The sequence below is a fragment of the Theropithecus gelada genome, chromosome 6 (genome assembly GCF_003255815.1).
Source record: "Theropithecus gelada isolate Dixy chromosome 6, Tgel_1.0, whole genome shotgun sequence".
In the NCBI taxonomy this organism is placed as follows: Eukaryota; Metazoa; Chordata; class Mammalia; order Primates; family Cercopithecidae; genus Theropithecus; species Theropithecus gelada.
The window spans coordinates 42399201-42423578 of NC_037673.1; the positions used below are offsets into that span (position 1 = coordinate 42399201).

Genomic DNA, 24378 nt, shown 5'->3' on the forward strand with positions numbered 1-24378 from the left:
GGTAAATTGCATGTCACAGGGGTTTACCATACAGATTATTTCATCACCCAGGTAATAAGCATAGTAACCAGAAGGCAGCTTTTTTATCTTCACCTTCCTTCCACCCTCTACCCTCCAGTAGACCCTGGTATCTATGGTTTCCTTCTTCATGTCCATGTGTTCTCAATGTTTAGCTCCTACTAATAAGTGAGAATATGTGGTATTTGTTTTTCTGTTCATGTATTAGTGTGCTTAGCATAATGGCCTCCAGCTCCATCCATGTGACTGCAGAGGACATGATCTTGTTCTTTTTTATGCCTGAGTAGTATTCCATGGTGTACATATACCATATTTCCTTTATCCAGTCTACCATTTTCTTTATTCCACGTCTTTGCTATTGTGAATAGTGCTATGATGAACATACACATGCATGTGTCTTTAGGGTAGAATGGTTTATATTCCTTCGAGTTTATACCCAATAATAGGATTGCTGGGTCAAATGACAGTTCTGTTTTAAGTTGTTTGAGAGGTTGCTAAACTGCTTGCCACAATGGCTGAACTAATTTACATTATTACCAGCAGGGTATAAGTGTTCCCTTTCTCTGCAACCTCACCAACATCTGTTATTTTTTGACTTTTTGAGAATAGCCATTCTGACTGCTGTGATGTAGTATCTCATTATGGTTTTGATATGCCTCTCTCTAATTATTAGTAATGTTGAGCATTTTTTTCATACACTTGTTGGCCCATATTTGTGTTCTTTTGAAAAGTGTTTGTTTATGGCTTTTGTCCACTTTTTAATGAGACTTTTTTTTTGGTTTGTTGATTTATTTAAGTTCTTTATAGATTCTGGATATTAGACCTTTGTCAGATGTATAGTTTGCAAATATTTTCAGCCATTCTATAGATTGTTTTTTCAGTTGTTTCTTTTGCTGTGCAGAAGCTCTTTAGTTTAATCAGATCCCATTTGTCAATTTTTGTTTTTGTTGCAATTGTTTTGGCACCTTTGTCATGAAGTCTTTGCTATGGCCTATGTCTGGAATGGTATTTCCTAGGTTTTCTTCTAGGGTTTTTATAGTTTGGGGTTTTGTATTTAAACCTTTAATCCATCTTGAGCTGATTTTTGTACGTGTTGAAAGGAAGGGGTCCAGTTTCAATCTTCTGCATATAACTAGCCAGTTACCCAGCACCATTTATTAAACAGTGTTTTCCTAATTTCTTGTTTTTGTCAACTTTGTCAAATATTAGTTGGTTGTAGGTATGACGCTTTATTTTGGGGTTCTCTATTCTGTTCCATTGATCTATGTGTCTTCTTTTTTAACCAGTACCATACTGTTTTGGTTCCTGTAGCCTTATAGTATAATTTGAAGTCAGGTAATGTGATGCCTCTGGGTTTATTCTTTTTAGTTAGGATTGCTTTGACTGTTTGAGCTGTTTTTTGCTTCCATATGAATTTTACAATTGTTTTTTCTAATTCTGTGAAAAATTGCATTGATAATTTGATAGGTATCGCATTGAATGTGTAGATTGGCTTGGGCAGTATAGTCATATTAATGATATTGATTCTTCTAATCCATAAGCATGAAATGTTTTTCCATTTGCGTTAGCTGTCATTTTCTTTCATCAGTGTTTTATAGTTCTACTTATAAAGATATTTCAACTCCTTTGTTAAATGTATTCCTAGGTTTCTGTGTGTGCGTGTGGCTATAACAGGCTGTTTTAATCTGATAACAATTTAACTTTCTTACATAAAAAAACTCTACACTTTTATTCCACATACCCTCCCACACACACACATATTTTAAATTTTCAATGTCACACTTACATCTTTTTATATGGCATATTTCTTAACAAATTATTATACCTAGTGTTATTTTTAATAATTTTATCTTTTAACATTTATTCTAAAATAAAAGTGATTTACATACTACCATGAAAATATTAGACTACTCTAAATTGGACTGTGTGCTTACTTTTACCAGTGAGTTTTATACTTTCATATGTTTTTATGTTATAATTAGCCACCTTTTCTTTCAGCTAAAGAACCCCCTTTAGCAGTTCTTGTAAGATAAGTCTGTTGGTGAGGAATGGTTAATTTTAATATAACAAAGTACAAAAAGTTCATTGGTAGAGTTTCAGGTTTTATATTTCCACTAACTTTTAAGAAACTATCATTTGAGTTTAGTCTGTTGTTAAACAGAAATGTTCACAATTATGTGAAAAGTTTATTAAAATATTCCTCCTTTTCCTCATTATTTATCTGTGTGAGGCCAGGTTTTATTCATTTACATCAACCAAAATAGCACATTCTAATAGATTTAATTCAGAAGCAGTTATAAAAATACAGTCATCTTCAAGTCTGACATTAAATAAATTTGCAAAAATGTAAAACAATGTCACTCTTCTCACTCTATTTTTTATTGTTTGGGAAAGCACAATAATTTTTATGAAAATGTATTATTTTAACAAAATCAATTTATTATTTTCATTTTAAAAATTAGGATTTAAAAATTTTTCCATTTCAATTTCTAATACGGTAAATAGTGATAGGTATAACCCAACTAAACCAAAATCTTTAGGATTCTCAAATGTTTAAGAGTGTAAAGGAGTCCTGAAACAAAAAAGTTAAACAACCTAGAAAAAAACAAAGATATTAATCAGTATGATAGCATTCATCGATTCAATTACCATCATGGCATCCCTAAAAGCCCATGGCATATAGTTACATCTCACTGAGCCACCACTTTGAAACTCCCACCCTGCACCAGGTACTTGTGAGCATGTAACTTTGTTAATCAACTGTTCAGGGCTGTATCCCAACATGGCTTTGCTGCACTTTTTGTGGCACCTCTGCTAAATCTCATTAGGTAGACCAAAGGGATCAGTTAACTTTTTCTTTATAACTTTTATTCACGATATTTTATAAGTTTGGTAATTTGCAAAGGTCTTGGACAAAGACCAGGGGCTTATCAATAATAATTTATTTATCTCTTGAAGAAACAAACAATATAATTGGTTATGGAGCACAGGCATCATAAGCAGAAAACAGGTTTATAAGTAAAGGGGGAAAACCTAGTGTGTGTTGCTTGCATCAGGAATTCATGTTACCATTTGGCAATATGAATTTGCTTAGCAGTGTGCAGTGTGCTTTTTTTTTTTTTTTTTTGACAGGATTTTGCTTTGTCCCCAGGTTAGAGTACAGTGGCCCAATCTCGGCTCACTGCAACCTCCACCTCCAGAGTTCAAGTGATTCTCATGCCTCAGATTCCTGAGTAGCTGGGATTCCAGGCACAAGCCACCATACCCAGCTAATACAACTAATTTTTGTATTTTTAGTAGACACAGGGTTTCACCATGTTGGCCAGACTGGTCTCGAACTCCTGACCTCAGGTGATTCGCCAACCTCAGCCTACCAAAGTGCTGGGATTATAGGCATGAGCCACTGTACCCAGCCACCCTTTTTAGTAAATACATTTTGCATGACCGTGTAGTTGTTTACAGCTATTTATCTAGTAAACCAATAACTTACAGTTTTTTAAAGACTTAATGGATAGCATGGAATTATTCATGATATCTGCGCCATATCTTGAGCACCCACTGTATACCTGATGTTGTACTGGGCTTTGGAAATGAAAAATAATGAGTTATCTTGGGGAATTTACAATGTAACATAGAAAGCTTGTATAACTAAATTTGCACAATGAAATATAATTAATAATAGAAGAAGTATATTATCTGGCAGAGCAGAGTGGGGAAAAGTACCAGCAAAGACTTAGAATATCAGCTGTCCTCAATACTTGCACTTAGACTTGGATGAGAAACAGTTCCCTGCACAAGCAGATGACAGGGTTAGGTATGATAGGAGCCACGTAAGTAGGAGCCACTCAAAATCTGAGTTTGGTGTGGCTGGTGTGGAGGGTTGAGAGAATATGAAGAGAGGACCACAACTTGAATCACTGAGGGCCCTTTTTTGATTCTATTAGTGAAATATTTAAAGAAATTGTATTGGTGACAGTAACAGAGAAATAAGGGCTTTGAGGATGAAAACACAGGCTAAAAAAAAAAAAAAAAAAAAAAAGCCTAAGAAAAAATAATAAAGTTCAGTATTCAGTGTCCTGCCTTAAAGAAAGCATGTTAGGCATGCAAATATCCCATATATTCAGAAGTTCCTATAAAAAATACAAACAAACCCTGTCATATACACATGAGGCAGAAAAAAGATACTTTGTGAGTAGAAACTAATTGAGGTAAAAGAAAAACTTGTTTTAGAAGCTGAAGGCCCAGCTGCTGACTTAATAAAACAAATTATGAGAATTTTATTTATGTGAAAATCCATCCTGTTGAAAAACCGAGTGTTTAAAGTTTTCTATAAACAGCAACAAGATGTTCTACCAAAAAAATATATATATATGAAAAGCACATTGAATACCTGCTTTGAGTATTTGACTTGGAGGAAAATAGCATCACTAGTTGAGTATCTCTTTGATAGCAATATGTGTTAAAAGTCTAACAATCTCACTCTACCCTTCCCTGAGAACGTAAAGGAATATCCTAACCTTAAGGGTTGTGAGACCTAGATATTTCTTACCAAAGAACTCCTGTGACTTTTCTTTGCAAATTTTAAATAGCAAACTGTTTTGTGGTGGCTTTAAGCCTTCCAGAACAAGCGTATTAGATATGTAGTTCCTTTTAATAAAAGTATTTGGAAGTTCAATAAAGGCAATTATGATTTTTCTAGGACCTTTTCCAATTCTGTTATTATGTGAATGACTACCCAGAATTTCCATCAAACACTGATATACAACTTGCTATGGCTACAATTTATTTTGGTGTGGAAATATGTTTGGTTTTCTGTTCTTATGTCTCCCTTCATACAAAAGTGTAATATCCCGGATATGTAGACATACAGTTCTGCCATTCAGAGTAATTCTAATATGCTTTAATCTTATTAACTATCTGGAAGACTAATGCACAGCTGTAGCTGCATTTCTTTAAGTGAGTCTATCATATATTTGGGTTTATACCAAACTAAATTTGTGAACTATTATCCATTTAAAAAATGATTATTTACATAATTATTTGCCTTAATCTTCCTTTAAATAGCAAATGCTCACGATGCATTTTAAAATATTACCTACTTTATAAAAATCCATTCTGAATGCAAATGGGGGAATACCTGTAGTGTTTGTTGCATTGAGTTGTTGATTCTTTAGCCAATATGCATTTATATTTTGTCTTGAAAGATGGATCCTATATTGTCAACATCAGTTCCAGTGTACTCATTGAAAGTGGATAAGGAATATGAAGTGCGTGTGAGATCCAAACGACGAAACTCTGGAAATTATGGCGAGTTCAGTGAGGTGCTCTATGTAACACTTCCTCAGATGAACCAATTTACATGTGAAGAAGGTAAAAGAAATAAAAGATTAAAATAGCAGCTAACCTGGCTTTTGTCAATATAACAGTTGATTCAACCCTGCACTGTTAGTGTGTTGTCCAGATCAAAATATATTAGCATCAGATATCACGGTGAGAGACCTTGAGCTCAATATCTGTAACAGATATTGTTCATTGCAAAAGCAGAAGGAAGATTTAGTTTCCAAATATTTCATTCAGGAAATGTCCGGGGGACAGGTGGAAGTTTAGAGACAGGAATTCGGTGGCAATCTCTAGATGGTACAATTCAGATGATTCTTTTCTTTATATATGTTTATGTTCCTAAAATTTTCTGTAGTAAGTTTGTTTTGAATTTATAATCAGGAAAAAAAAAGCTGTTCTGATGATTAGGGAAGAAAGTATGTTTCTATATGGATGGATAGATGCGTGGCATCTAAGAGGAAACCTAATATTGAGTCGGCATAGGTAGTCAACAGCGGCTGCATAGGGTTTTAGAAAGTGGAGGTATGGCTTTTTCCTAGAGGAAAGGCTAATAAGTAGGGTGGCAGTCATACTCAAAGGAGACATGGAACACTTGAAAACCCTATGTAGGAGAATCACAACAATGATTAAAGTTTTTTAAAATGGGACCTATGAATTTAGAATAAAAGAATTAAAACTTTTAGATACAGAAATAAAGAAAACTGATTAATAATGAGCAGAAAGTATAGAGTATTATGATTCTCAAATGGGAATTGGCTCTATTCTATCTTCACTGAAAACAGAAGTTTACAGGGCTATATGTTTGTTAACGAGATAACCACAAGCTACATAGAAAATAAATTTATATTTCTGCATTTACTATACAGGTAGAATCTCATGATACTAAATAGCACTAGGATGAAAATTTCTGTAGCACCATTTTCTCTAAACTCTAGTTAACTGACTTCTTGTTTCCAAACTATTTGATATAATGCAATTCTGGTCTTAAAAGTATGATAGCTGTACACCCTTAAGCTTAGTGTAGTGGCATTTAATTCACTTAACATATATTTTTTAAAATGTCTTTTCCTCTGTTACTAACAAAAAAAGAAACTCTAACTTTATGTTATTTTCCTGAATATGTCACTGATATGAAATTATAGACACTACAAGACAAAAAATGATTTTTTCTCCCCCACCAATTCTTTAAAATGCTTATATTATCTCCCTAGGGGATTTTAATAACTTATTAAATAAGAAAAGACTATTTCAGCATAAAGGCCTACATTTTCAATGGCAATGTTAAGATAAATTTCATCTGTCATTTCTATGAAAAAGTGGTTAGCCTCTGTCTCTGTGGTAAGAATACTGGGAACCAACTGCAAAGTAGCTGGCAGGTACTTAATCTTAAGGAATGAAATAGAAGTTTTACAAACAGGTTCCCCCAAGTCTCATACAAAGTATACTAAAACCTGAAGATGGGAGCTCAATAGTGATCTTTCTGTCAATTTTATGTATATAATATACATGATATATATTTATTATATTTCAATAATTTAATTTATTGATATAAATATGTATATTTATAGCTGTAAAATATATGTTCTTTGTGTCTAAGAAGTTTCTGTCATGATTTATCAATAAAAACTCTGCCTTCATGTTTTTGATAAATCTTCAATCTGGAGGCTATGATAATCACCACACTTAAAAAAAAGTAGAAAAGAAACCAAGTGGGCATTATTTAGGTAGTGTGTTAATAAGCAACACTTTTTTCCTAGAGCTGAAACCTTTATGATACTCCCTTGACACATAATATGCTTAAAGCAGATTGTTTGTTTTCATAAAACACACTGATTTTGAACTATATGCTGTTTCTTTATTTTGAAGTTTTTTTAATGTGAGGAGATTTGAAAAGTGGACAGAGATGTTCATAAAACAGAAAAAAACTAAGTCATTGCATTCTGTTTCAGTGGTTATCAAGAGAAATCAGTGACTTTATTAGATGAATACAAACTGAATTTTTTGTGAAAAAGGAAAGGGAAATGTAAACTGTGCTTCAACTATTTGTAATTCTGAGAGCGAAATATTATTGTGTGTTTCAGATTTCTACTTTCCATGGCTCTTAATTATTATCTTTGGAATATTTGGGCTAACAGTGATGCTATTTGTATTCTTATTTTCTAAACAGCAAAGGTAGGTGTGAAGTAGTATTCTTTGGTATTTTTTGCCTGTTGTTTAGATTTCCATATGTGTTTCTATTTGTTATTTGATATTTTATTTGTCAAATTATGAGTGGAAATTTTAGTTAACCTAGTAAACTTTTATCTCCAGTTATATATTTACCATTTATATAAAACTCAATTTGTTGTATTTATCATAGACAACTTAGAGGTTTAGATTCTATCTGGAGACTTGCACAGGACATTAAGAGGCTTAGGCTGGTGACTATGCATACCTTGTGATGTGTACCTCTTTATCCAAGAGCTAGCTCTTCCCCTCAAGTCCTCAACAAGTTTACCCATTCATTCCAGAACTTCAAAGTATCACTGAGCCTTTGGCTGAGTCTGATACAGTCCTTATATACAGACATTTTTTTTTTCCTTGAGATGGAGTCTCACTCTGTTGCCCAGGCTGGAGTGCAATGGCCCGATCTTGGCTCACTGCAGCCGCTGCCCCCCAGGTTCAAGTGATTCTCCTGCCTCAGCCTCCCGAGTAGCTGGGATTACAGGCACCCACCACTATGCCCGGCTAATTTTTGTGTGTTTTTGGTAGAGACAGGGTTTTGCCATGTTGGCCAGGCTAGTCTTGAACTCCTGATCTCAATACACAGGCAAAATTTTAAGTGGCAAACTACCCAGGTAGATAGTTAAGTCTAATAAAACATTTTTTAGACTTCATATGATGATGAGTTCAAGTAAATTCAGGTTTAATTTAAATTATTTGGATATTTATGATTTTGTGTTTCACCTGCATTTATAAACACAGCTAAAAGTCTTTATAAGTGTAAAGAGATTTCATTCCACTTTCTCTTGGAATCAAAAGCCTTGAGTTCCAGTTATCATTTTTGTCATTGCTGTTTGACCTTGTTTGAGTCCCAGAATCTCTCCAGGCCTCCATATTCTTATGGTTAATATGAGGGTATGGGTTATATAATCTTTAAATTTTCCTTGAGCTATGATATATGTTATTTATATTATTCTGTTTTTCTTCCTGATAGAAACTCAGTACACACTACAGGAAATTTTTTTGAACAAAATATGGGAAAAATGATTGGTACTGATTGCCAGTGTCCTACATTTAAGGTTGTTTTGTTTGGTTGTTTTCTTTGTTTTGTTTTGCTTTGTTTTGTTTTTTTGAGATGGAGTCTTGCTCTGTCACCCAGGCTGGAGTCTGGAGAGTGCAGTAGCCCAATCTCAGCTCACTGCAACCTCCACCTCCCAGGTTCAAGCGATTCTCCTGCCTCAGCCTCCCGAGTAGCTGGGATTACAGGGATGTGCCACCACGCCCAGCTAATTTTGTATTTTTAGATACAGTTTCGCCATGTTGGTCAGACTGGTCTCGAACTCCTGACCTCAGGTTATCCGCCCGCCTCAGCCTTCCAAAGTGCTGGGATTACAGGCGTGAGCCACCGCGCCTGGCCCCGTTTAAGGTATTTTCAAAGTCCCAATGGTTAACCTTGCTTCTTCTCCTAGAACTAAGGTGACTAACACTCCCAGGTTGCCTAGAGCTCTCCTGGTTTTTAGCAATGCAAGTCCTGTGTGCCAGGAAATCCCTCAGTTCCAGGTAACCAAGGCAGTTGGTCCCCTTACCTAGAATTGAAAGTAGGTTCTCCAGCTGAAGCCAAAATGCATCTATAAATCAAAATGAGATCTATGTTAATATATTTTAAAGTATTTTAATTTGTTTTGTAAGGTAGTATAACATTTGTAAACTTCAAAATAGAATTTTCTTAGGAAGAAGAATTATTGGGACACTAGAGTTCTCAAGTGTCAAGCATGCTAAAAGTCTAACTGAATGTAGAAAGGGTTATTTTCAATAGAGTTTTATGTCCAATTTTATAATATAAACCAATGGGAAAGTAAAATTCATTCTGCAGAATTCCATTTTGCACCTAACTTTCTGGCAACATTTCTATTTTCCAAAAAAGCAGCTATCATAAATCACAATACAATTTTCTGTTGTTTCAGGAAAATAAATAAATATATTTTTAGATTTTTAATTTGTGTATTTAAGTAATGCCAACAAAAAAAGAACCAAATTATTCTGTTGATTAATTTCAGTTTATTAATCTATATATCTGGTGGGGAAATTTATACATAACTTCAATAGATAAACTCACGAGGTATATAAAGTAATTAGCTCTTAGTATTAGTTGTGAATTTCTAGCCATTGTGAAGGCCAAGTCAATTTGTTATGTTGTTTAGTTATATTGGCTAACAATATTAGGAAGAAAAAATTATCCTCTCAAAAAGTAGGATTTCCAAGAAAACATATTACTTCTAATAGAGTGCTTTTTATAAATAATGAAATTCTTAACTATAATGTTTAGTCAAAATCACCAGATTCTACAATTGATTTGAAATCTTTATTGTTCTCCCAATTTTCCTGCACTAAATTGAATTTTCTGTAGGAAAGAATTAACTTTTTTTTCATTTGCCCAATAAAAACCCTTATCATTGTCTAAATTTGCATGTTCTACTGAAAGTGGGAAATAGTAGCAAATATTTGTCAGCAAGTATGGACAGAACATGTAGTTCCAACAATTAAATTGATACTACAAAGAATGAGATTTTTCCTAGAACTGTAGGGCTGTAAAGTGGCTTCAAGTCCTACACGCCTTTGAAATTTTGTGAGTCCACAATTCGTTATCCAACCCACTTCACCCTGCTTTAATCCAGTTAATTGAGTCAACTCTAGCAAAATTTATAATTTTATTTGTATGTGATACAAAATCACAAACTTAGTTTCAAGTCAGGCTATACTGGTTCCTACCACACAACCCACCCAGCCTTTGAGCTGTTACCAATTGAGGAAAGAAATAACTGAATCAGCCTAAAATAGAACTTCCAAACCAATAGCCACATTCAGCCTACAGATTCACATTTTATTTTATTTTAATTAGTTTTGATTTTAGAGTGAAGATTTTCCTACAAAGTGTTTGTAAAATACAGAATTTTCACACAAAAATCCAGATTTGGAGATTATCTTTTAAAAAATGAAAGATGTGGTGAAACTGAACAAGGCAGCATATGCTGCAGCAGACAACCAGCTGTCCTATTTGGGACTGGCACACATTCTTTAATGTGCCACCATCCTCATTCCTCCTAATGACTTTGCAACTGGCTTGCTTTATTCATCTGCATGACCTGCTTGGGCCCCTTAGATTTATGGTCTGCCACTGTGACATAAGGTCACTACAACCCCTAGAAAACCACTAGCACATGCCTGAATGCATCATCCTATTCAAAAAGGAGAAGCACACGTCACAAAGTCAAACATCAGCCATTTGGAAACCTTTGCTTCCTGTAATTAGAGTTATGTTCCATCTTTTTATGTTTTTGAGAATTTGAAATATCGATTTAGAGATGCAGAATCAAGAAAAAAAAAACAGCAAAACAACAGCATGACACAAAGAACCTGGGTTTTGGTTTGGAGTCAGGTTCTCTGGGTTTGAGCCCCAACTGTGCCAACTATCAGTGCATGATTTGAACATGTTCCTTAGTTTTCCAAGTTTTTGCACATGTATATCATCTGCCTCCCTGGGAGTCATAAGGATTAAGTGAAATGTTTAGTGCAGGGGTCACAAACTGATTTCATGGAGTCAGAGTACATTTTTATGCTTTTCAAGCCATACAGTGTCTGTCACAACTACTCAACTCTGCCACTGTGGCATGAAAGTGGCCATAGACAATATGGAAATGAATGAAAATGCTTGTGTTCTCATAAAATTTTATCTACACAAACAGATGACAGGCCAGATTTGGCCCACAGACCTTAATTTAGTGACCCACAGTTTAGTGCAAAATATATCCCACAGCGTCTGATTTATCAGAAACACTAAAAAATGAGAGTAGTTATTATTAATAATTTGTATTGCTTATTTCTATATCTGTAATTCATTAGTAAGAATTTGCTTTAACATTTGCCCCACTGAGTAGTAGAGGCTACTTAATGCAATTTATAAAATGGAATTTCCCTCATTGCTTGGATTAGGTAAAATGGCAAGTAGAAATATTGAGAGAATGTATTCCTTATGGAATGGACTAGACTGACCATTCACACTGAGTGGAATAGCAACTGATATCCAAAAATCAGGTTACCACCTCTTCATGACAGTGTCATCTCTGAATAGTCAGGAGTTTTTTTAAAAGTTAAATGAATTGTTTGGAATAATATCTGAGCCTTTTTTCAGTGCTATAATTTGATTTTAAAAAATAAATTCCAGGCCAGATACAATGGCTTATAGCATATAAATCCAGCACTTTGGGAGGATGGGGCGGGAGGATTGCCCTGAGGCCAGGAGTTCCAGACTGCTCGGGCAGTGACTAGAGCAAGACTCCATTACAAAAAATGAAACAATAAAAATTAGCCTACCCTGTAGTCTTAGCTACTTACGAGGCTGAGGCAGGAATATCGCTTGGCCCAGGAGTTTGAGGCTGCAGTGAATTATGATTACACTACTGGACTCCAACCTGGGTGATAAATTAAGATCCTGTCTCAAAAAGTTAAAAAAAAATTTAAAACACCATAAACTCCAATGACACTATTAATTGTACAAAATAGATACATGATTTATTCATTTTTATGACCGAAAAATAATTTAAAGATTTGCAACAGAAAATGTAAATGCATCCTAGAATTGTGTATATAAACCCATACTGATTAGTTAGAGATAGTTCAAATTTAGTCTGTCCCATCTGAAATGAATCCTGTAGTAAAACCCTGTTTAATAAGATCATCTTAGATAATTTCATAATTAAGATGAACTATATAGCTAACCTACCCAAGTCTACCCTTTTTCAAGGGTGCGAGTAATCTTGGCTCCATGTGTATTGACCCTTTTTTCGTTCTTTCTTTTCTGTACAAATTACTGATGAGATGTACACTGGAATTGCCTTATAGCTGACATGGAAATCAGCTTCAGATGAAATTAAATGTCTTACTTTCAAATACTAAATCTGGCTGAAAATAAAAAAGCATTAAGAAAAAAAGGATTGTGGGAAAAACACATTTTCTTTTAATAGACTTCAGATGAGGTTTTTCGGGTTTTTTAATTGTTCTTTTTTTTCCTTCTACAATTTTTCTTTCTCATTTGCTGTCTAATATTTTCTTCTGTTTCTCATACTCCAATTATATAAAGTACCAGAATATTTGGAAAAGTAATAGTATTGCCAATATTTTATTTCTATCTTTTGCTATAATTGAGAATATGTAGCTTTTAAGATGTCAAAACCAAAATTTTATATGTTTTCAAGGATTAAAATGCTGATTCTGCCCCCAGTTCCAGTTCCAAAGATTAAAGGAATCGATCCAGATCTCCTCAAGGTAATTAATAATTTTATCTAAATTGTGGCCAGTACTAATTAACACCTGAAGAATCCTGTCATATGTTTAAAGTTTTCTGTAAGCTATATATATCACATTCAATTTTCTTGTATCTCGTCTCCTAGAGAAAATTTTTTAAAATATTCTCTCTTAAAAATAAGAAAATGTCATATGTATAAAAAGTTATGCACTAATTTATGTTTTGTGATATGTTTTGTTACTGTTGTTCTTATTGTAGCCATAATTAATCTCTGAACATCATTTGCTAATTCATTTAATTATTATGAGTTTCTTTTCATAGATCTTCATTTTCTTTCTATTTTCTAGGAAGGAAAATTAGAGGAGGTGAACACAATCTTAGCCATTCATGATAGCTATAAACCCGAATTCCACAGTGATGACTCTTGGGTTGAATTTATTGAGCTAGATATTGATGAGCCAGATGAAAAGAATGAGGGATCAGACACAGACAGACTTCTAAGCAGTGACCATCAGAAATCACATAGTAACCTAGGGGTGAAGGATGGCGACTCTGGACGTACCAGCTGTTATGAACCTGACATTCTGGAGACTGATTTCAATGCCAATAACATACATGAGGGTACCTCAGAGGTTGCTCAGCCACAGAGGTTAAAAGGGGAAGCAGATCTCTTATGCCTTGACCAGAAGAATCAAAATAAGTCACCTTATCATGATGCTTGCCCTGCTACTCAGCAGCCCAGTGTTATCCAAGCAGAGAAAAACAAACCACAACCACTTCCTACTGATGGAGCTGAGTCAACTCATCAAGCTGCCCATATTCAGCTAAGCAATCCAAGTTCACTGGCAAACATCGACTTTTATGCCCAGGTGAGCGACATTACACCAGCAGGGAGTGTGGTCCTTTCCCCAGGCCAAAAGAATAAGGCAGGGATGTTCCAGTGTGACATGCACCTGGAAATGGTCTCACTCTGCCAAGAAGACTTCATTATGGACAATGCCTACTTCTGTGAGGCAGATGCCAAAAAGTGCATCCCTGTGGCTCCTCACATCAAGGTTGAATCACACATAGAGCCAAGCTTTAACCAAGAGGACATTTACATCACCACCGAAAGCCTTACCACTACTGCTGGGAGGCCTGGGACAACAGAACATATTCCAGGTTCTGAGATGCCTGTCCCAGACTATACCTCCATTCATATAGTACAGTCCCCACAGGGCCTCATACTCAATGCAACTGCCTTGCCCTTGCCTGGCAAAGAGTTTCTCTCGTCGTGTGGCTATGTGAGCACAGACCAACTGAACAAAATCATGCCTTAGCCTTTCTTTGATTTCCCAAGAGCTACGTATTTAATGGCAAAGAATTGGCTGGGGCAATAATGTTTAAACCAAAACAATGTTTAAACCTTTTTTGCAGGGGTGACAGGGTGGGATATGGATTCTAAAATGCCTTTTCCCGAAATGCTGAAATATGATGTTAAAAAAATAAGAAGAATGCTCAATCAGATAGATATTTCTATTGTGCAATGTAAATATTTTAAAGAATTGTGTCAGACTGTTTAGTAGCAGTGATTGTCTTATTATTGTGGGTGTTAATTTTTGATACTAAGCATTGAATGGCTATGTTTTTAATGTGTAGTAAATCACGCTTTTTGAAAAAGCGAAAAAATCAGGTGGCTTTTGCAGTTCAGGAAAATTGAATGCAAACCATAGCACAGGCTACTTTTTTGTTGTTACTTAAATAAAAAAACTTTTTTATTTAAAAAATTAAATTAAAACTAGAGGTGAGAAAATCAAACTGTAAGCAAGAAGGCAAAAATAGTTTGGATATGTAAAACATTTATTTTGACATAAAATTGATAAAGATATTTTTAATAATTTAGACTTCAAACATGGCTATTTTATATTACACTACACACTGTGTACTGCAGTTGGTGTGACCCCTCTAAGGAGTATAGCAACTACAGTCTAAAGCTGGTTTAATGTTTTGTCTAATGCACCTAAAGAAAAACAAGCTAGTTTTTTACAAAGCCCTTTTATACCTCCCCAGACTCCTTCAACAATTCTAAAATGATTGTAGTAATCTGCATTATTGGAACATAATTTTTTTTAAACAAATATTTTTTTAGCAAATTTTTAAACAAATATTTGTTAATTTAGAAAACTTTAAAGTGTTTGCACAGATCAACTTACCGGGCACCAAAAGCAGTAAAAGCAAAAAAAGAAAACCTTTCTTCACCAAATCTTGGTTCATGCCAAAAAAATACATGCTAAGAGAAGTAGAAATCGTAGCTGGTTCATACTGACCAAGATGCTTAAGTGCTACAGTTGCACATGGAGTGAGTTTTTTAGTGTGTGCAGATGGTGAGAGAGAAGATCTATAGCCTCTGCAGCAGAATCTGTTCACACCCAACTTGGTTTTGTTACATAATTATCCAGGAAGGGAATAAGGTACAAGAAGCATTTTGTAAGTTGAAGCAAATCAAATGAAATTAACTGGGTAATCAAGCAAAGAGTTCAAGAAATAGGTTTTTGTTTCACAGCCTATAACCAGACACATACTCATTTTTCATGGTAATGAACAGAACATAGAAGAAACAAGGTTTTCAGTCCCCACAGATAACTGAAAATTATTTAAACCTCTAAAAGAAACTTTCTTTCTCACTAAATCTTTTATAGGATTTATTTAAAATAGCAAAAGAAGAAGTTTCATCATTTTTTACTTCCTCTCTGGATTGGCCTCAAAGCAAGCATTCAGAAGAAAAAGAAGGGACCTCAATAATTTATAAATTATTTTGCAATCCCTTAATATCCTAAACATCAGTTTTTGTTGTTGTTGTTGTTGTTGTTGAGATGGAGTCTCACTCTGTCGCCAGGCTAGAGTACAGTGGCGTGATCTTGGCTCACTGCAATCTCCACCTCCCCCAGGTTCAAGCGATTCCCCTGCCTCAGCCTCCTGAGTAGCTGGGACTACAGGCACGCACCACCACGCCAGGCTAATTTTTTTGTATGTTAGCAGAGATGGGGTTTCACCATGTTGGCCAGGATGGTCTCAATCTCCTGACCTCATGATCCACACAACTTGGCCTCCAAAAGTGCTGGGATTACAAGCGTGAGCCACCGCGCCCGGCCCTAAACATCATTTTTAAGAGCATTGGGATATTTCCTGAAAAGGTTTATGAAAAAGAAGAATCTCATCTCAGTGAAGAATACTTCTCATTTTTAAAAAAAGCTTAAAACTTTGAAGTTAGCTTTAACTTAAATAGTATTTCCCATTTATCGCAGACCTTTTTTAGGAAGCAAGCTTAATGCCTGATAATTTTGAATTCCCTTTCTTGCAGGAAGGGCTATGAAAAGCTAGAATTGAGTGTTTAAAGTTCAACATGTTATTTGTAATAGATGTTTAATAGATGTTCTGCTACTTTGCTGCTATGGTTTTCTCCAAGAGCTACATAATTTAGTTTCATATAAAGTATCATCAGTGTAGAACCTAATTCAATTCAAAGCTGTGTGTTTGGAAGACTATCTTACTATTTCACAACAGCCTGACAACATTTCTATAGCCAAAAATAGCTAAATACCTCAATCCGTCTCAGAATGTCATTTTGGTACTTTGGTGGCCACACAAGCCATTATTCACTAGTATGACTAGTTGTGTCTGGCAGTTTATATTTAACTCTCTTTATTTCTGTGGATTTTTTCCTTCAAAGTTTAATAAATTTATTTTCTTGGATTCCTGATAGTGTGCTTCTGTTATCAAACACCAACATAAAAATCATCTAAACCACTCTGTATACTGTGAATTATCATTGTAAGGAGAGCTTAGCACCACTGGATCAAATACATCAGTACTGGGTATGGAGATTTTTATGGGCTGGGATATAGAGAGGGAAACATAAACCCCTTCCCTTATTTTTTGAGGAGACAAAAGCCCAACTCAGAAATATCCTACTGGCTTGGCCCTCCCCTTAGGCTGTGACTCCCCATGGGCAAAGGTTCATAGAGCCGTGTATTTGATGCATCATAGAAAATAAATGACATGGGTGTGGGGTGAGGGAGAGTGACATGTGAGCATTATCTTTATATTTCCAGCTTGAGCATGTTGTCTGGAAGGAAGGAAAGCAGCTCTTCCTCTGCCATTCACCCATTGGCCTAACTCAGTTTATTGGACTAGCTGCTTGTTATCATAGGAATCAGCTAATAAGTCAGGCTTGGGAGAAAAGCTGATTAGGTAGGTTGTGTAGGAGCTTGAGAGAGCCATGAAGTATAGATTCCTACAGCAGGAGGCAGGCTGCAGGTGAGGTGGCTACTGAACCCTAGGCTCCTGAGCAGGCACTGGATTCTGAAATGTAGGAATCTGGTGATGACATTGATAAATCTACTAAACAATGAGGTATTACTTCAGCAAGTCGAATGCAAAGTGCCACAACTTTCTATAATACTCGAGGGTTATATTAAAAAAAAAAAAAAAAAGTCTTCATCTGCTGCCTTCTGCCCTGTGAGCAGTCATTACCTGAAAGAACTATGGAGTGAAGCCTCAGGGATTCTTCATATGGATGCTTTAAGGTATGAGGAGTATAGGGAAAAGGAAGCCTGCCTACTTCCATGGATTGAAATAACACAGTTCTGTTTCAGAAGATTAATGATGTGTTGAAAATGGCTACACACGTTTCAGCATTTCAATTTCTCAAAGTTTCTAACACTTTATTCAAGTGCTATAATATTTACATATTTACATATTTTTATACCAAAATATGTCTTTTTATGTGCTTGTTATGTGGGTAAGAAATAGTGACCAGAAAAACCAGAAGTTACTTAAATATAAACTTTTTAGTTTGGAATCCAAGATCCCACATAATTTGCCCCAGTCTCCTTTGACAGTTTAGAATTTAAGACCTAGATGTAAATATGTCTGGAATTGGTGGCTTCTTGGTCTCACTGACTTCAAGAATGAAGCTGCAGACCCTTGTGGTGTTACAGTTCTTAAAGATGGTGTGTCCGGAGTTTGTTCCTTCAGATGTTCAGATGTGTCCAGAGTTTATTCCTTTTGGTGGGTTCATGGTCTCTCTGGCTTCAGGAGTTGAGCTGCAGATCTTCGCAGTGAGTGTTACAGTTCATAAAGGTGGTGCCAACCCAAAGAGTGAGCAGCAGCAAGATTTATTGCGAAGAGTGAAAGAACAAAGCTTCCAAAGCATGGATGGGGACCCAAGTGAGCAGGCTGCCACTGCTGCAGCCTGCTTTTATTCCCTTCTCTGACCCCAAGCACATTCTGCTGATTGGCTATTTTACAGAGAGCTGATTGGTCTGTTTTGACAGAGTGCTGATTGGTGCATTTACAATCCTCTAGCTAGACATGAACGTTCTCCAAGTCCCCACCAGATTAGCTAGATACAGAGTGCTGATTGGTGCATCCACAAACCCTGAGCTAGACACAGAGTGCTGATAGGTGCATTTCCAATCCTCTAGCTAGACATGAAAGTTCTCCAAGTTTCCACCTGACTCAGGAGCCCAGCTGGCTTTGCCTAGTGGATCCCACACCGTGGCCACAGGTGGAGCTACCGGTCAGTCCCGCACCACCAGCCCACACTCAGCCCTTGGGCTGTGGATGGGAGGGGGGTTGGGGGAGGGGGCAGCAAAGCAGGGGCCAGTGCCCATCTGAGCCGCTTGGGCCGCATGGCAGCCTACCACGGGGTGCTCAGCCATGGCGGGCTGCAAGTCCCCAGCCCTGCCCCCTGGGGAGGCGGCTGAGGTCCGGTGAGAATTCAAGCTAGGCGCAGTCCTGCCGGCAGTGCTGGGGGACCGGGCGTCCCCTCCGCAGCTGCTGGCTGAGCGCTAAGCCCCTCACTGCCTGGGCTGGTGGCGCCAGTGGGCCACTCTGAGTGTGGGGCCACCCAGCCTGCACCCACCCATAACTCGTGCTGGCCCGCAAGCACCCCGAGCAGCTCTGGTTCCCACCTAGGCCTCTCTCTCCACACCTACGGCTCCGACCTCGGCCAGCCCAGAGTGGGGCTCCCACAGTGCAGCGGCTCAAGCAGAGCCAGAGTGGACGCAGAGACGGAGGAGGTGCCGAGAGCGAGCGAGGGCTGCTTGCACGTTATCACCTCTCATAAAGGGCACAGCTTCTGAATAAGAATTTGACGTTTGGTTAACATTCAATTTCTGTTGCTGTGGAAATCTAATGAGCATATGATGTCAGCTATGTTACATAGGAAACATTGCTCATGGTTTAAATGATCCCTGACTGATAAATGACTTCTGGATAGGGAGAAACTATAAACACCTGGAGATAAGTTACACTTTGGACTTGAGAATAGTGACTCTTGTAATTAAGCATTTCCCCTATAGAAATACTGGAAGCTATGTTTCTGGAGTTGTAACAAGAGTAACTGGCTCCAGTGAGGCATAGAGCTTCCAAGCCTGGGAGACTCCTTTACCTGCCCAATACCTTCCCTGAATCTGAGCTGTCACTTGTAGGAGGAGAGCAAGGAAAAGAGCTGCTGGATAGCTATATAAACAGGTGTTTAGACTGCTTCGTGCACTGTTATCCTAACTGTGACTCTAAAGCAGAAAGCCTGATGCTGTATCCCTTCTGTCCTACATCCCTCTGAGTAGACTGGAACCAAGTATGGTGAATCTGGGAAATCTTTGGTTGAGCCGAAGAAGATCCCCTTGGGTATGTAGCAAAAGACACTTGCCATTTCTTGAACAAAGTTTGTGCTTTCCCGTCTCTGTGTTCTTGGTCATGCCTCCTCCTTCAACTGAAAAGCTCCCACTTACCAACCCTGCCTGTCAAAGATTCCCTTCATCCTTCATGGCCCAGCTCAAATGCCTCCTTCATGAACTCTCCTCTGATTCTCATCATCCAGTCAGTGATTATTTCTTCTGAACCATGTTTAATGGTGTTTATCACACTACTTTGGTAGGTCACCTAACAAATGGCTAGAATAGATTTGCCAGTATGTACACTGGGGAATATCTATCTCCAAAATGTCCTTGAATGGGTAATTTTGTGGTCAAATAAATTTGGAAAACATCTCATACTACACTCCCCTCTGGGAGAGTCATAGTGCATTTTGACATTTTAAAACTTCTACAGTTTAAACAAATCCATTTAAATTTAACACATTTTTCCTAATTAATAATAAGAAATAGTGAAAGAATACCCAGTATTATATTATTAACACTTAGGAAAAACTATGTAAGGAGAGTAACACAACTGGCACAAAATAAAGTTATATTAAATTTCAGATGAATGTGAATTTGAACAAAATCTTTTATATGATGTCATTAAATTTTTATTCTCAATAAAACTTCCTAAAAATTAAATGCAAAGGAGCTGCATGATTAAAATAAACACAGATTCTTCTCAACTCAACTCAGATATGACATTTTTCTGAAAGTCTGGACATCTTAGAGCATTCATTATCTTCTCTATGACAGTGATTTTTATGTTTGCTGAAACAGATTTTAACTTTTTCCCTTTTTCAGTCCAAAGAATGACTGACATATGGAATGTAGCAATATTAACAAATTCTGATTCTTATTTAAGACACCCATTTTTCTATGAAATCTGAGCTTATAACACCAAGAAATGCTTATATCACTTATCGTAAGGAGGGGCATATGTTGCCGTGAAACTGCAGAATAATATTTATCTGTTATTGTCTGAACAAAATTAACTCACACGTAATGCTGCGTGCTAAGTTAAAAAAAAAACAAACAAACAAACAAACAAAAACTTCGAATATAATAGATTTTTTTCACAATAGTCCCAGAAAGCAGTCTTTGTAGGAATATATAGAAATCAATTTTGTTGCTCTCTTGTTAGAAAAGAATCTCTACACAATTGTTCTGTGGGCATTAAGAGATGTTACCAGCATTTTCTATAAGAATAAAATAATTTGTGAAGAAATTGTACTCACTTTGGCTTTGACAATGGTACTGTAGTCAAAAATTCAAAGTAGGAAGATTTTTATTGTTACCTTTCCTTTAATGGTACCATATGATAAAAAAAATAATTTGCATATAAAGGACTTGCATGTAAGGACTTTATAAAGTACTTTCAAAGGTATTTTCTTTAAACTTAGGAAATCTGTGTTGTAGGCTTGTCAGATATTATTCTTAACATTTTATTGGGGGAAAAAAGGCTCATAAAACCTAAGAGATTTTCCCAAAGTTAATAAACTAGTGAGTGATGAAGTCAGGATGAAAACCCAGGTTGACTAGTCCAGAGTTCCCAAAACAATGCAACCTATAACATTACTGGATGGGGGAAAAGCTTTGGATCCTATTCACAGTCTGAAGAAAATGGAAAGTTAATTGTTTTGTAATAATTATTGAAAGATAATAACTAATCTTTGAATAATCTTTGGTAATAATAATTCTTTGAATCCTTCGGTAGAATTCAAAGAATCACCTGCCAAAGATAAAAAGTTCTTCTCTGATAAACAACCAGCTAGTAAATGTCTAACAACCAGTTCTGGATTTGGGGGTTCTAGATTTGTAATATTTGCCAATTTCAATGGTGTGAATACACAAATATGGCGATTTTAAGTCATTATCTCATCACTGCACACGAAGTTGGGAAAAGATGGCACAATCAGTTCTCATAACTACAGACCAGCTCCAGGAAACCACTGAGTCTACACAACCTTAAAATTTCATCTAATGCTGACATTTTTTGTAATGGCTAAGTAGCATTTTTAGCTAACATTAAGCACTTACCATATGTCAGACACTCTTCTAAGCACTTTACATTCATGAACTTATTTATCCTCACAACAATCGCATGAGGTAAATCCTATTTTCCCCAGTTTACTGATGTGGAAACTGAGTTACAGATCATTTAATTAACTTGACCAAAATCACAAAATTAATCAATGTTAGAGCCGGAATGCGAACACAAGCACCCTGGCTTTAGAGCTTGTGCTCTACATTTAGTACTATCCTACTTTCGAATAATAATTGTGTCCAGATTGGACGCGCATAATGACAACAAAAGGCAGCTGATTGCTGAGCACTCCAGGCAGGCAGTTCATATTCAGTATTGCTCATTTTTATACAACACAAGCATCATCTTTCCATGCCTTCGAGACAACTATCTAGATTCATATCTGGGATAAACAGAGATTACCAAATGTCTGCTTCTGAGTCTTCCACAATGCCATGGAGACTTCATTGCATGCTCTACCCTTGGCTCCAAGTGTGCTGCTGACCACTGAGCAGAACCAGACCACAGACTTCTCTAAACCAGTGATGCAGTGCATCCAGGTCAGCCAATCTCCTCGATACTCCCTCTTCTCTTTATTCACCCAAAAACCTCCAAACAAGGCTGTGCAGACGGGCTGTGAATAACTAGAGAGAATTAAAATACGACTGGGGAAATATCATTTTTACCCACAGGACCATGTAAACAATCATGAAAAAGTCAACCCTTAATAGGGATTCCTCTCACAGACATCCCCCAAATCCCTGTCTTCCCCACCTCCCATCCCCAGGCTCACCTTTCTCTCTGAGAACCCCTCCTTCTCCAAACCATCAAAGTGTGATCATCTCACTTCCTTAGAAAAATCTTATCCCACTTCCACACGGTGGGTTTGTCTCATCCCCCAAATCTAACCCCAGATAATTGGCGAGATGGTACAAGGTAAGTGTTATCCTCTTTCATCATTGAGAAATAGACATTGAGTTGAATTTCAGAAGGTTTCTTGATGCATAAAGGGTTCTAGTAAGAGGCAGAAGCAGGATTTTCCCTCTGTCTCCAAAGTCAGCCTTGTTACTAAACCATAATTCCTCCTGTCATGCCTCCCTGATCCCAATGACAAGCATGTTCACACATATTCATCTAGGAGCTAATACCATAAAGAGGTCTGAAGAATAGTTACCAAGCACCTACTGTGCACCAAGGATCTTCTAGATGAAGAGAATGTGGGTACAACATAGGCTCTGCCTTCAAGATTACACATAAGGCAAGGTCAAATCCAGTAGATAGTGGTGATATACAAGTCAGTATTAGCACTATATGCTGTGTACAAAGAAGGAAATAATCTGTCTGGGGCACTTGAGAAAAGTTTGGTAGGAAGTGAAAAAAAGGGGGCCACCAAATGTACTACTCGTCTTACTGCCCATTGGACAGATTTTTCTTCATCTTCGTCTTTCTGGGACGCCCCTGATTTGATTATAAATGTAGCTGGTGCCAGCATGTCAGGAAAAACCATTTGTACCAGACTGAATTTTTCCCTTCTAAGTCAGTTGATTGTAAGAAACTGCCCATGAGGCCATGAATGCATACTGAGGAAGAGGAAACAATGTGGAAAGAGAAGCTATTGTAGGAGTCAGCACTATCTGTTCATGCAGATTCCTTTTGTATTCCATATTTCTTGGAACCTAATCTCTTTGTTGCATTTCCATTTGTTGATGGATTGTTGCTGCATACTCCCACCCTTATGACATGATGAGCTAATTAACATATAGATCATGATTGGCAACTTGATTGTATGGTCACTTGCTGTCCCATGGTTAGGCATTCAGATTCTGCCAGCGTCCGATATCAAACCAGAACTATTTCTAAAAGACTCGTTATCTGCTGAAGGGAACATGGTTTGCTCCAAAACTCCAGAGGTCTACAGTGTGATTCCCTTACTGGGGCTATCCAGAAACTCCTTATAGAAGCATAAATTACCACAGAAATGTAAAGTATTGTTGAATTTGCTGGGTCATACTCCCAATGGACATAGTGTGTCTGTGCTCCCATTGGACGGAGCAACTTGTATTGTATCCTAGACTTGATAGAGTATATTTTCTTACTCTAGGCTCACTTAAATCCAGCAGTCTTATGGGTTACTAATAAATATTTTAGAGCAGCATATTAAAATGTAATGTATGTTGTCTCCAAAATCCAAATACCATCAAGTCTCTTAGTGCTCACAGTTTAATGTGCAATAGCAAGTATTACACTTTGGAAGGGATAGTTTGACATATTCCACATCTCTGGACCTCCAAAATCTGCATCTCTTATGTTCTCATTCAGCCCATTCAGGCTAAAGAATAATGCAAAGTGATATAAAACATGGAGATGTGACTCTTAACACACATATTTGTCCTGGGACTGTTTTTTTGGATTCTTGGCTACATGAATTATTGTTTGATCTCTCTATATGTGTTTTACTTCCTTCTTTCTTAGTTAACTTCATTGGTCCTTTGTCTTAGATAAAACTCTTGGTTTAAAGTAACAGAAACCAAAAATTGGCTTAAAAAAAAGGAGAATGTATCTATAAAGTTATGGTAGTGTCTCACAAAATTCAAAAAGAGGAATCAGGAACCTCATGATGAATTGAAATGAGAGATTAGAAAGTTTTCAAAATGCTGGAAGAAATTTCACTCTATTGTTTGGCTTTATTGGTTTTAGTCTCCTCTCTCTGTCCCTCTCTCTCTCCCCACACCCCCGACACCCACGTCCCTATCCCCAGTGCCTCTCCACTGAGAACTTGATTTTTTCTTTTCAGTGCAGTTGGAAGA

At 36.8% G+C, this 24378-nt stretch overlaps 1 protein-coding gene across 7 annotated transcripts in view; it reads left to right on the top strand.

Moving 5' to 3' along the window:
* GHR (growth hormone receptor) overlaps nt 1–16594 on the top strand; it is a 300485-nt gene extending 283891 nt beyond the window's left edge. For all 7 annotated transcript variants that reach the window (XM_025387793.1, XM_025387794.1, XM_025387795.1 and 4 more), the window contains 4 exons: nt 5223–5388; nt 7440–7530; nt 12813–12882; nt 13210–16594. In XM_025387793.1, the coding sequence (XP_025243578.1) occupies nt 5223–5388; nt 7440–7530; nt 12813–12882; nt 13210–14181 (1299 nt within the window). In that variant the 3' untranslated portion in view covers nt 14182–16594. The remainder of the gene's footprint in view (nt 1–5222; nt 5389–7439; nt 7531–12812; nt 12883–13209) is intronic.
* Nucleotides 16595–24378: the final 7784 nt, after the last annotated feature.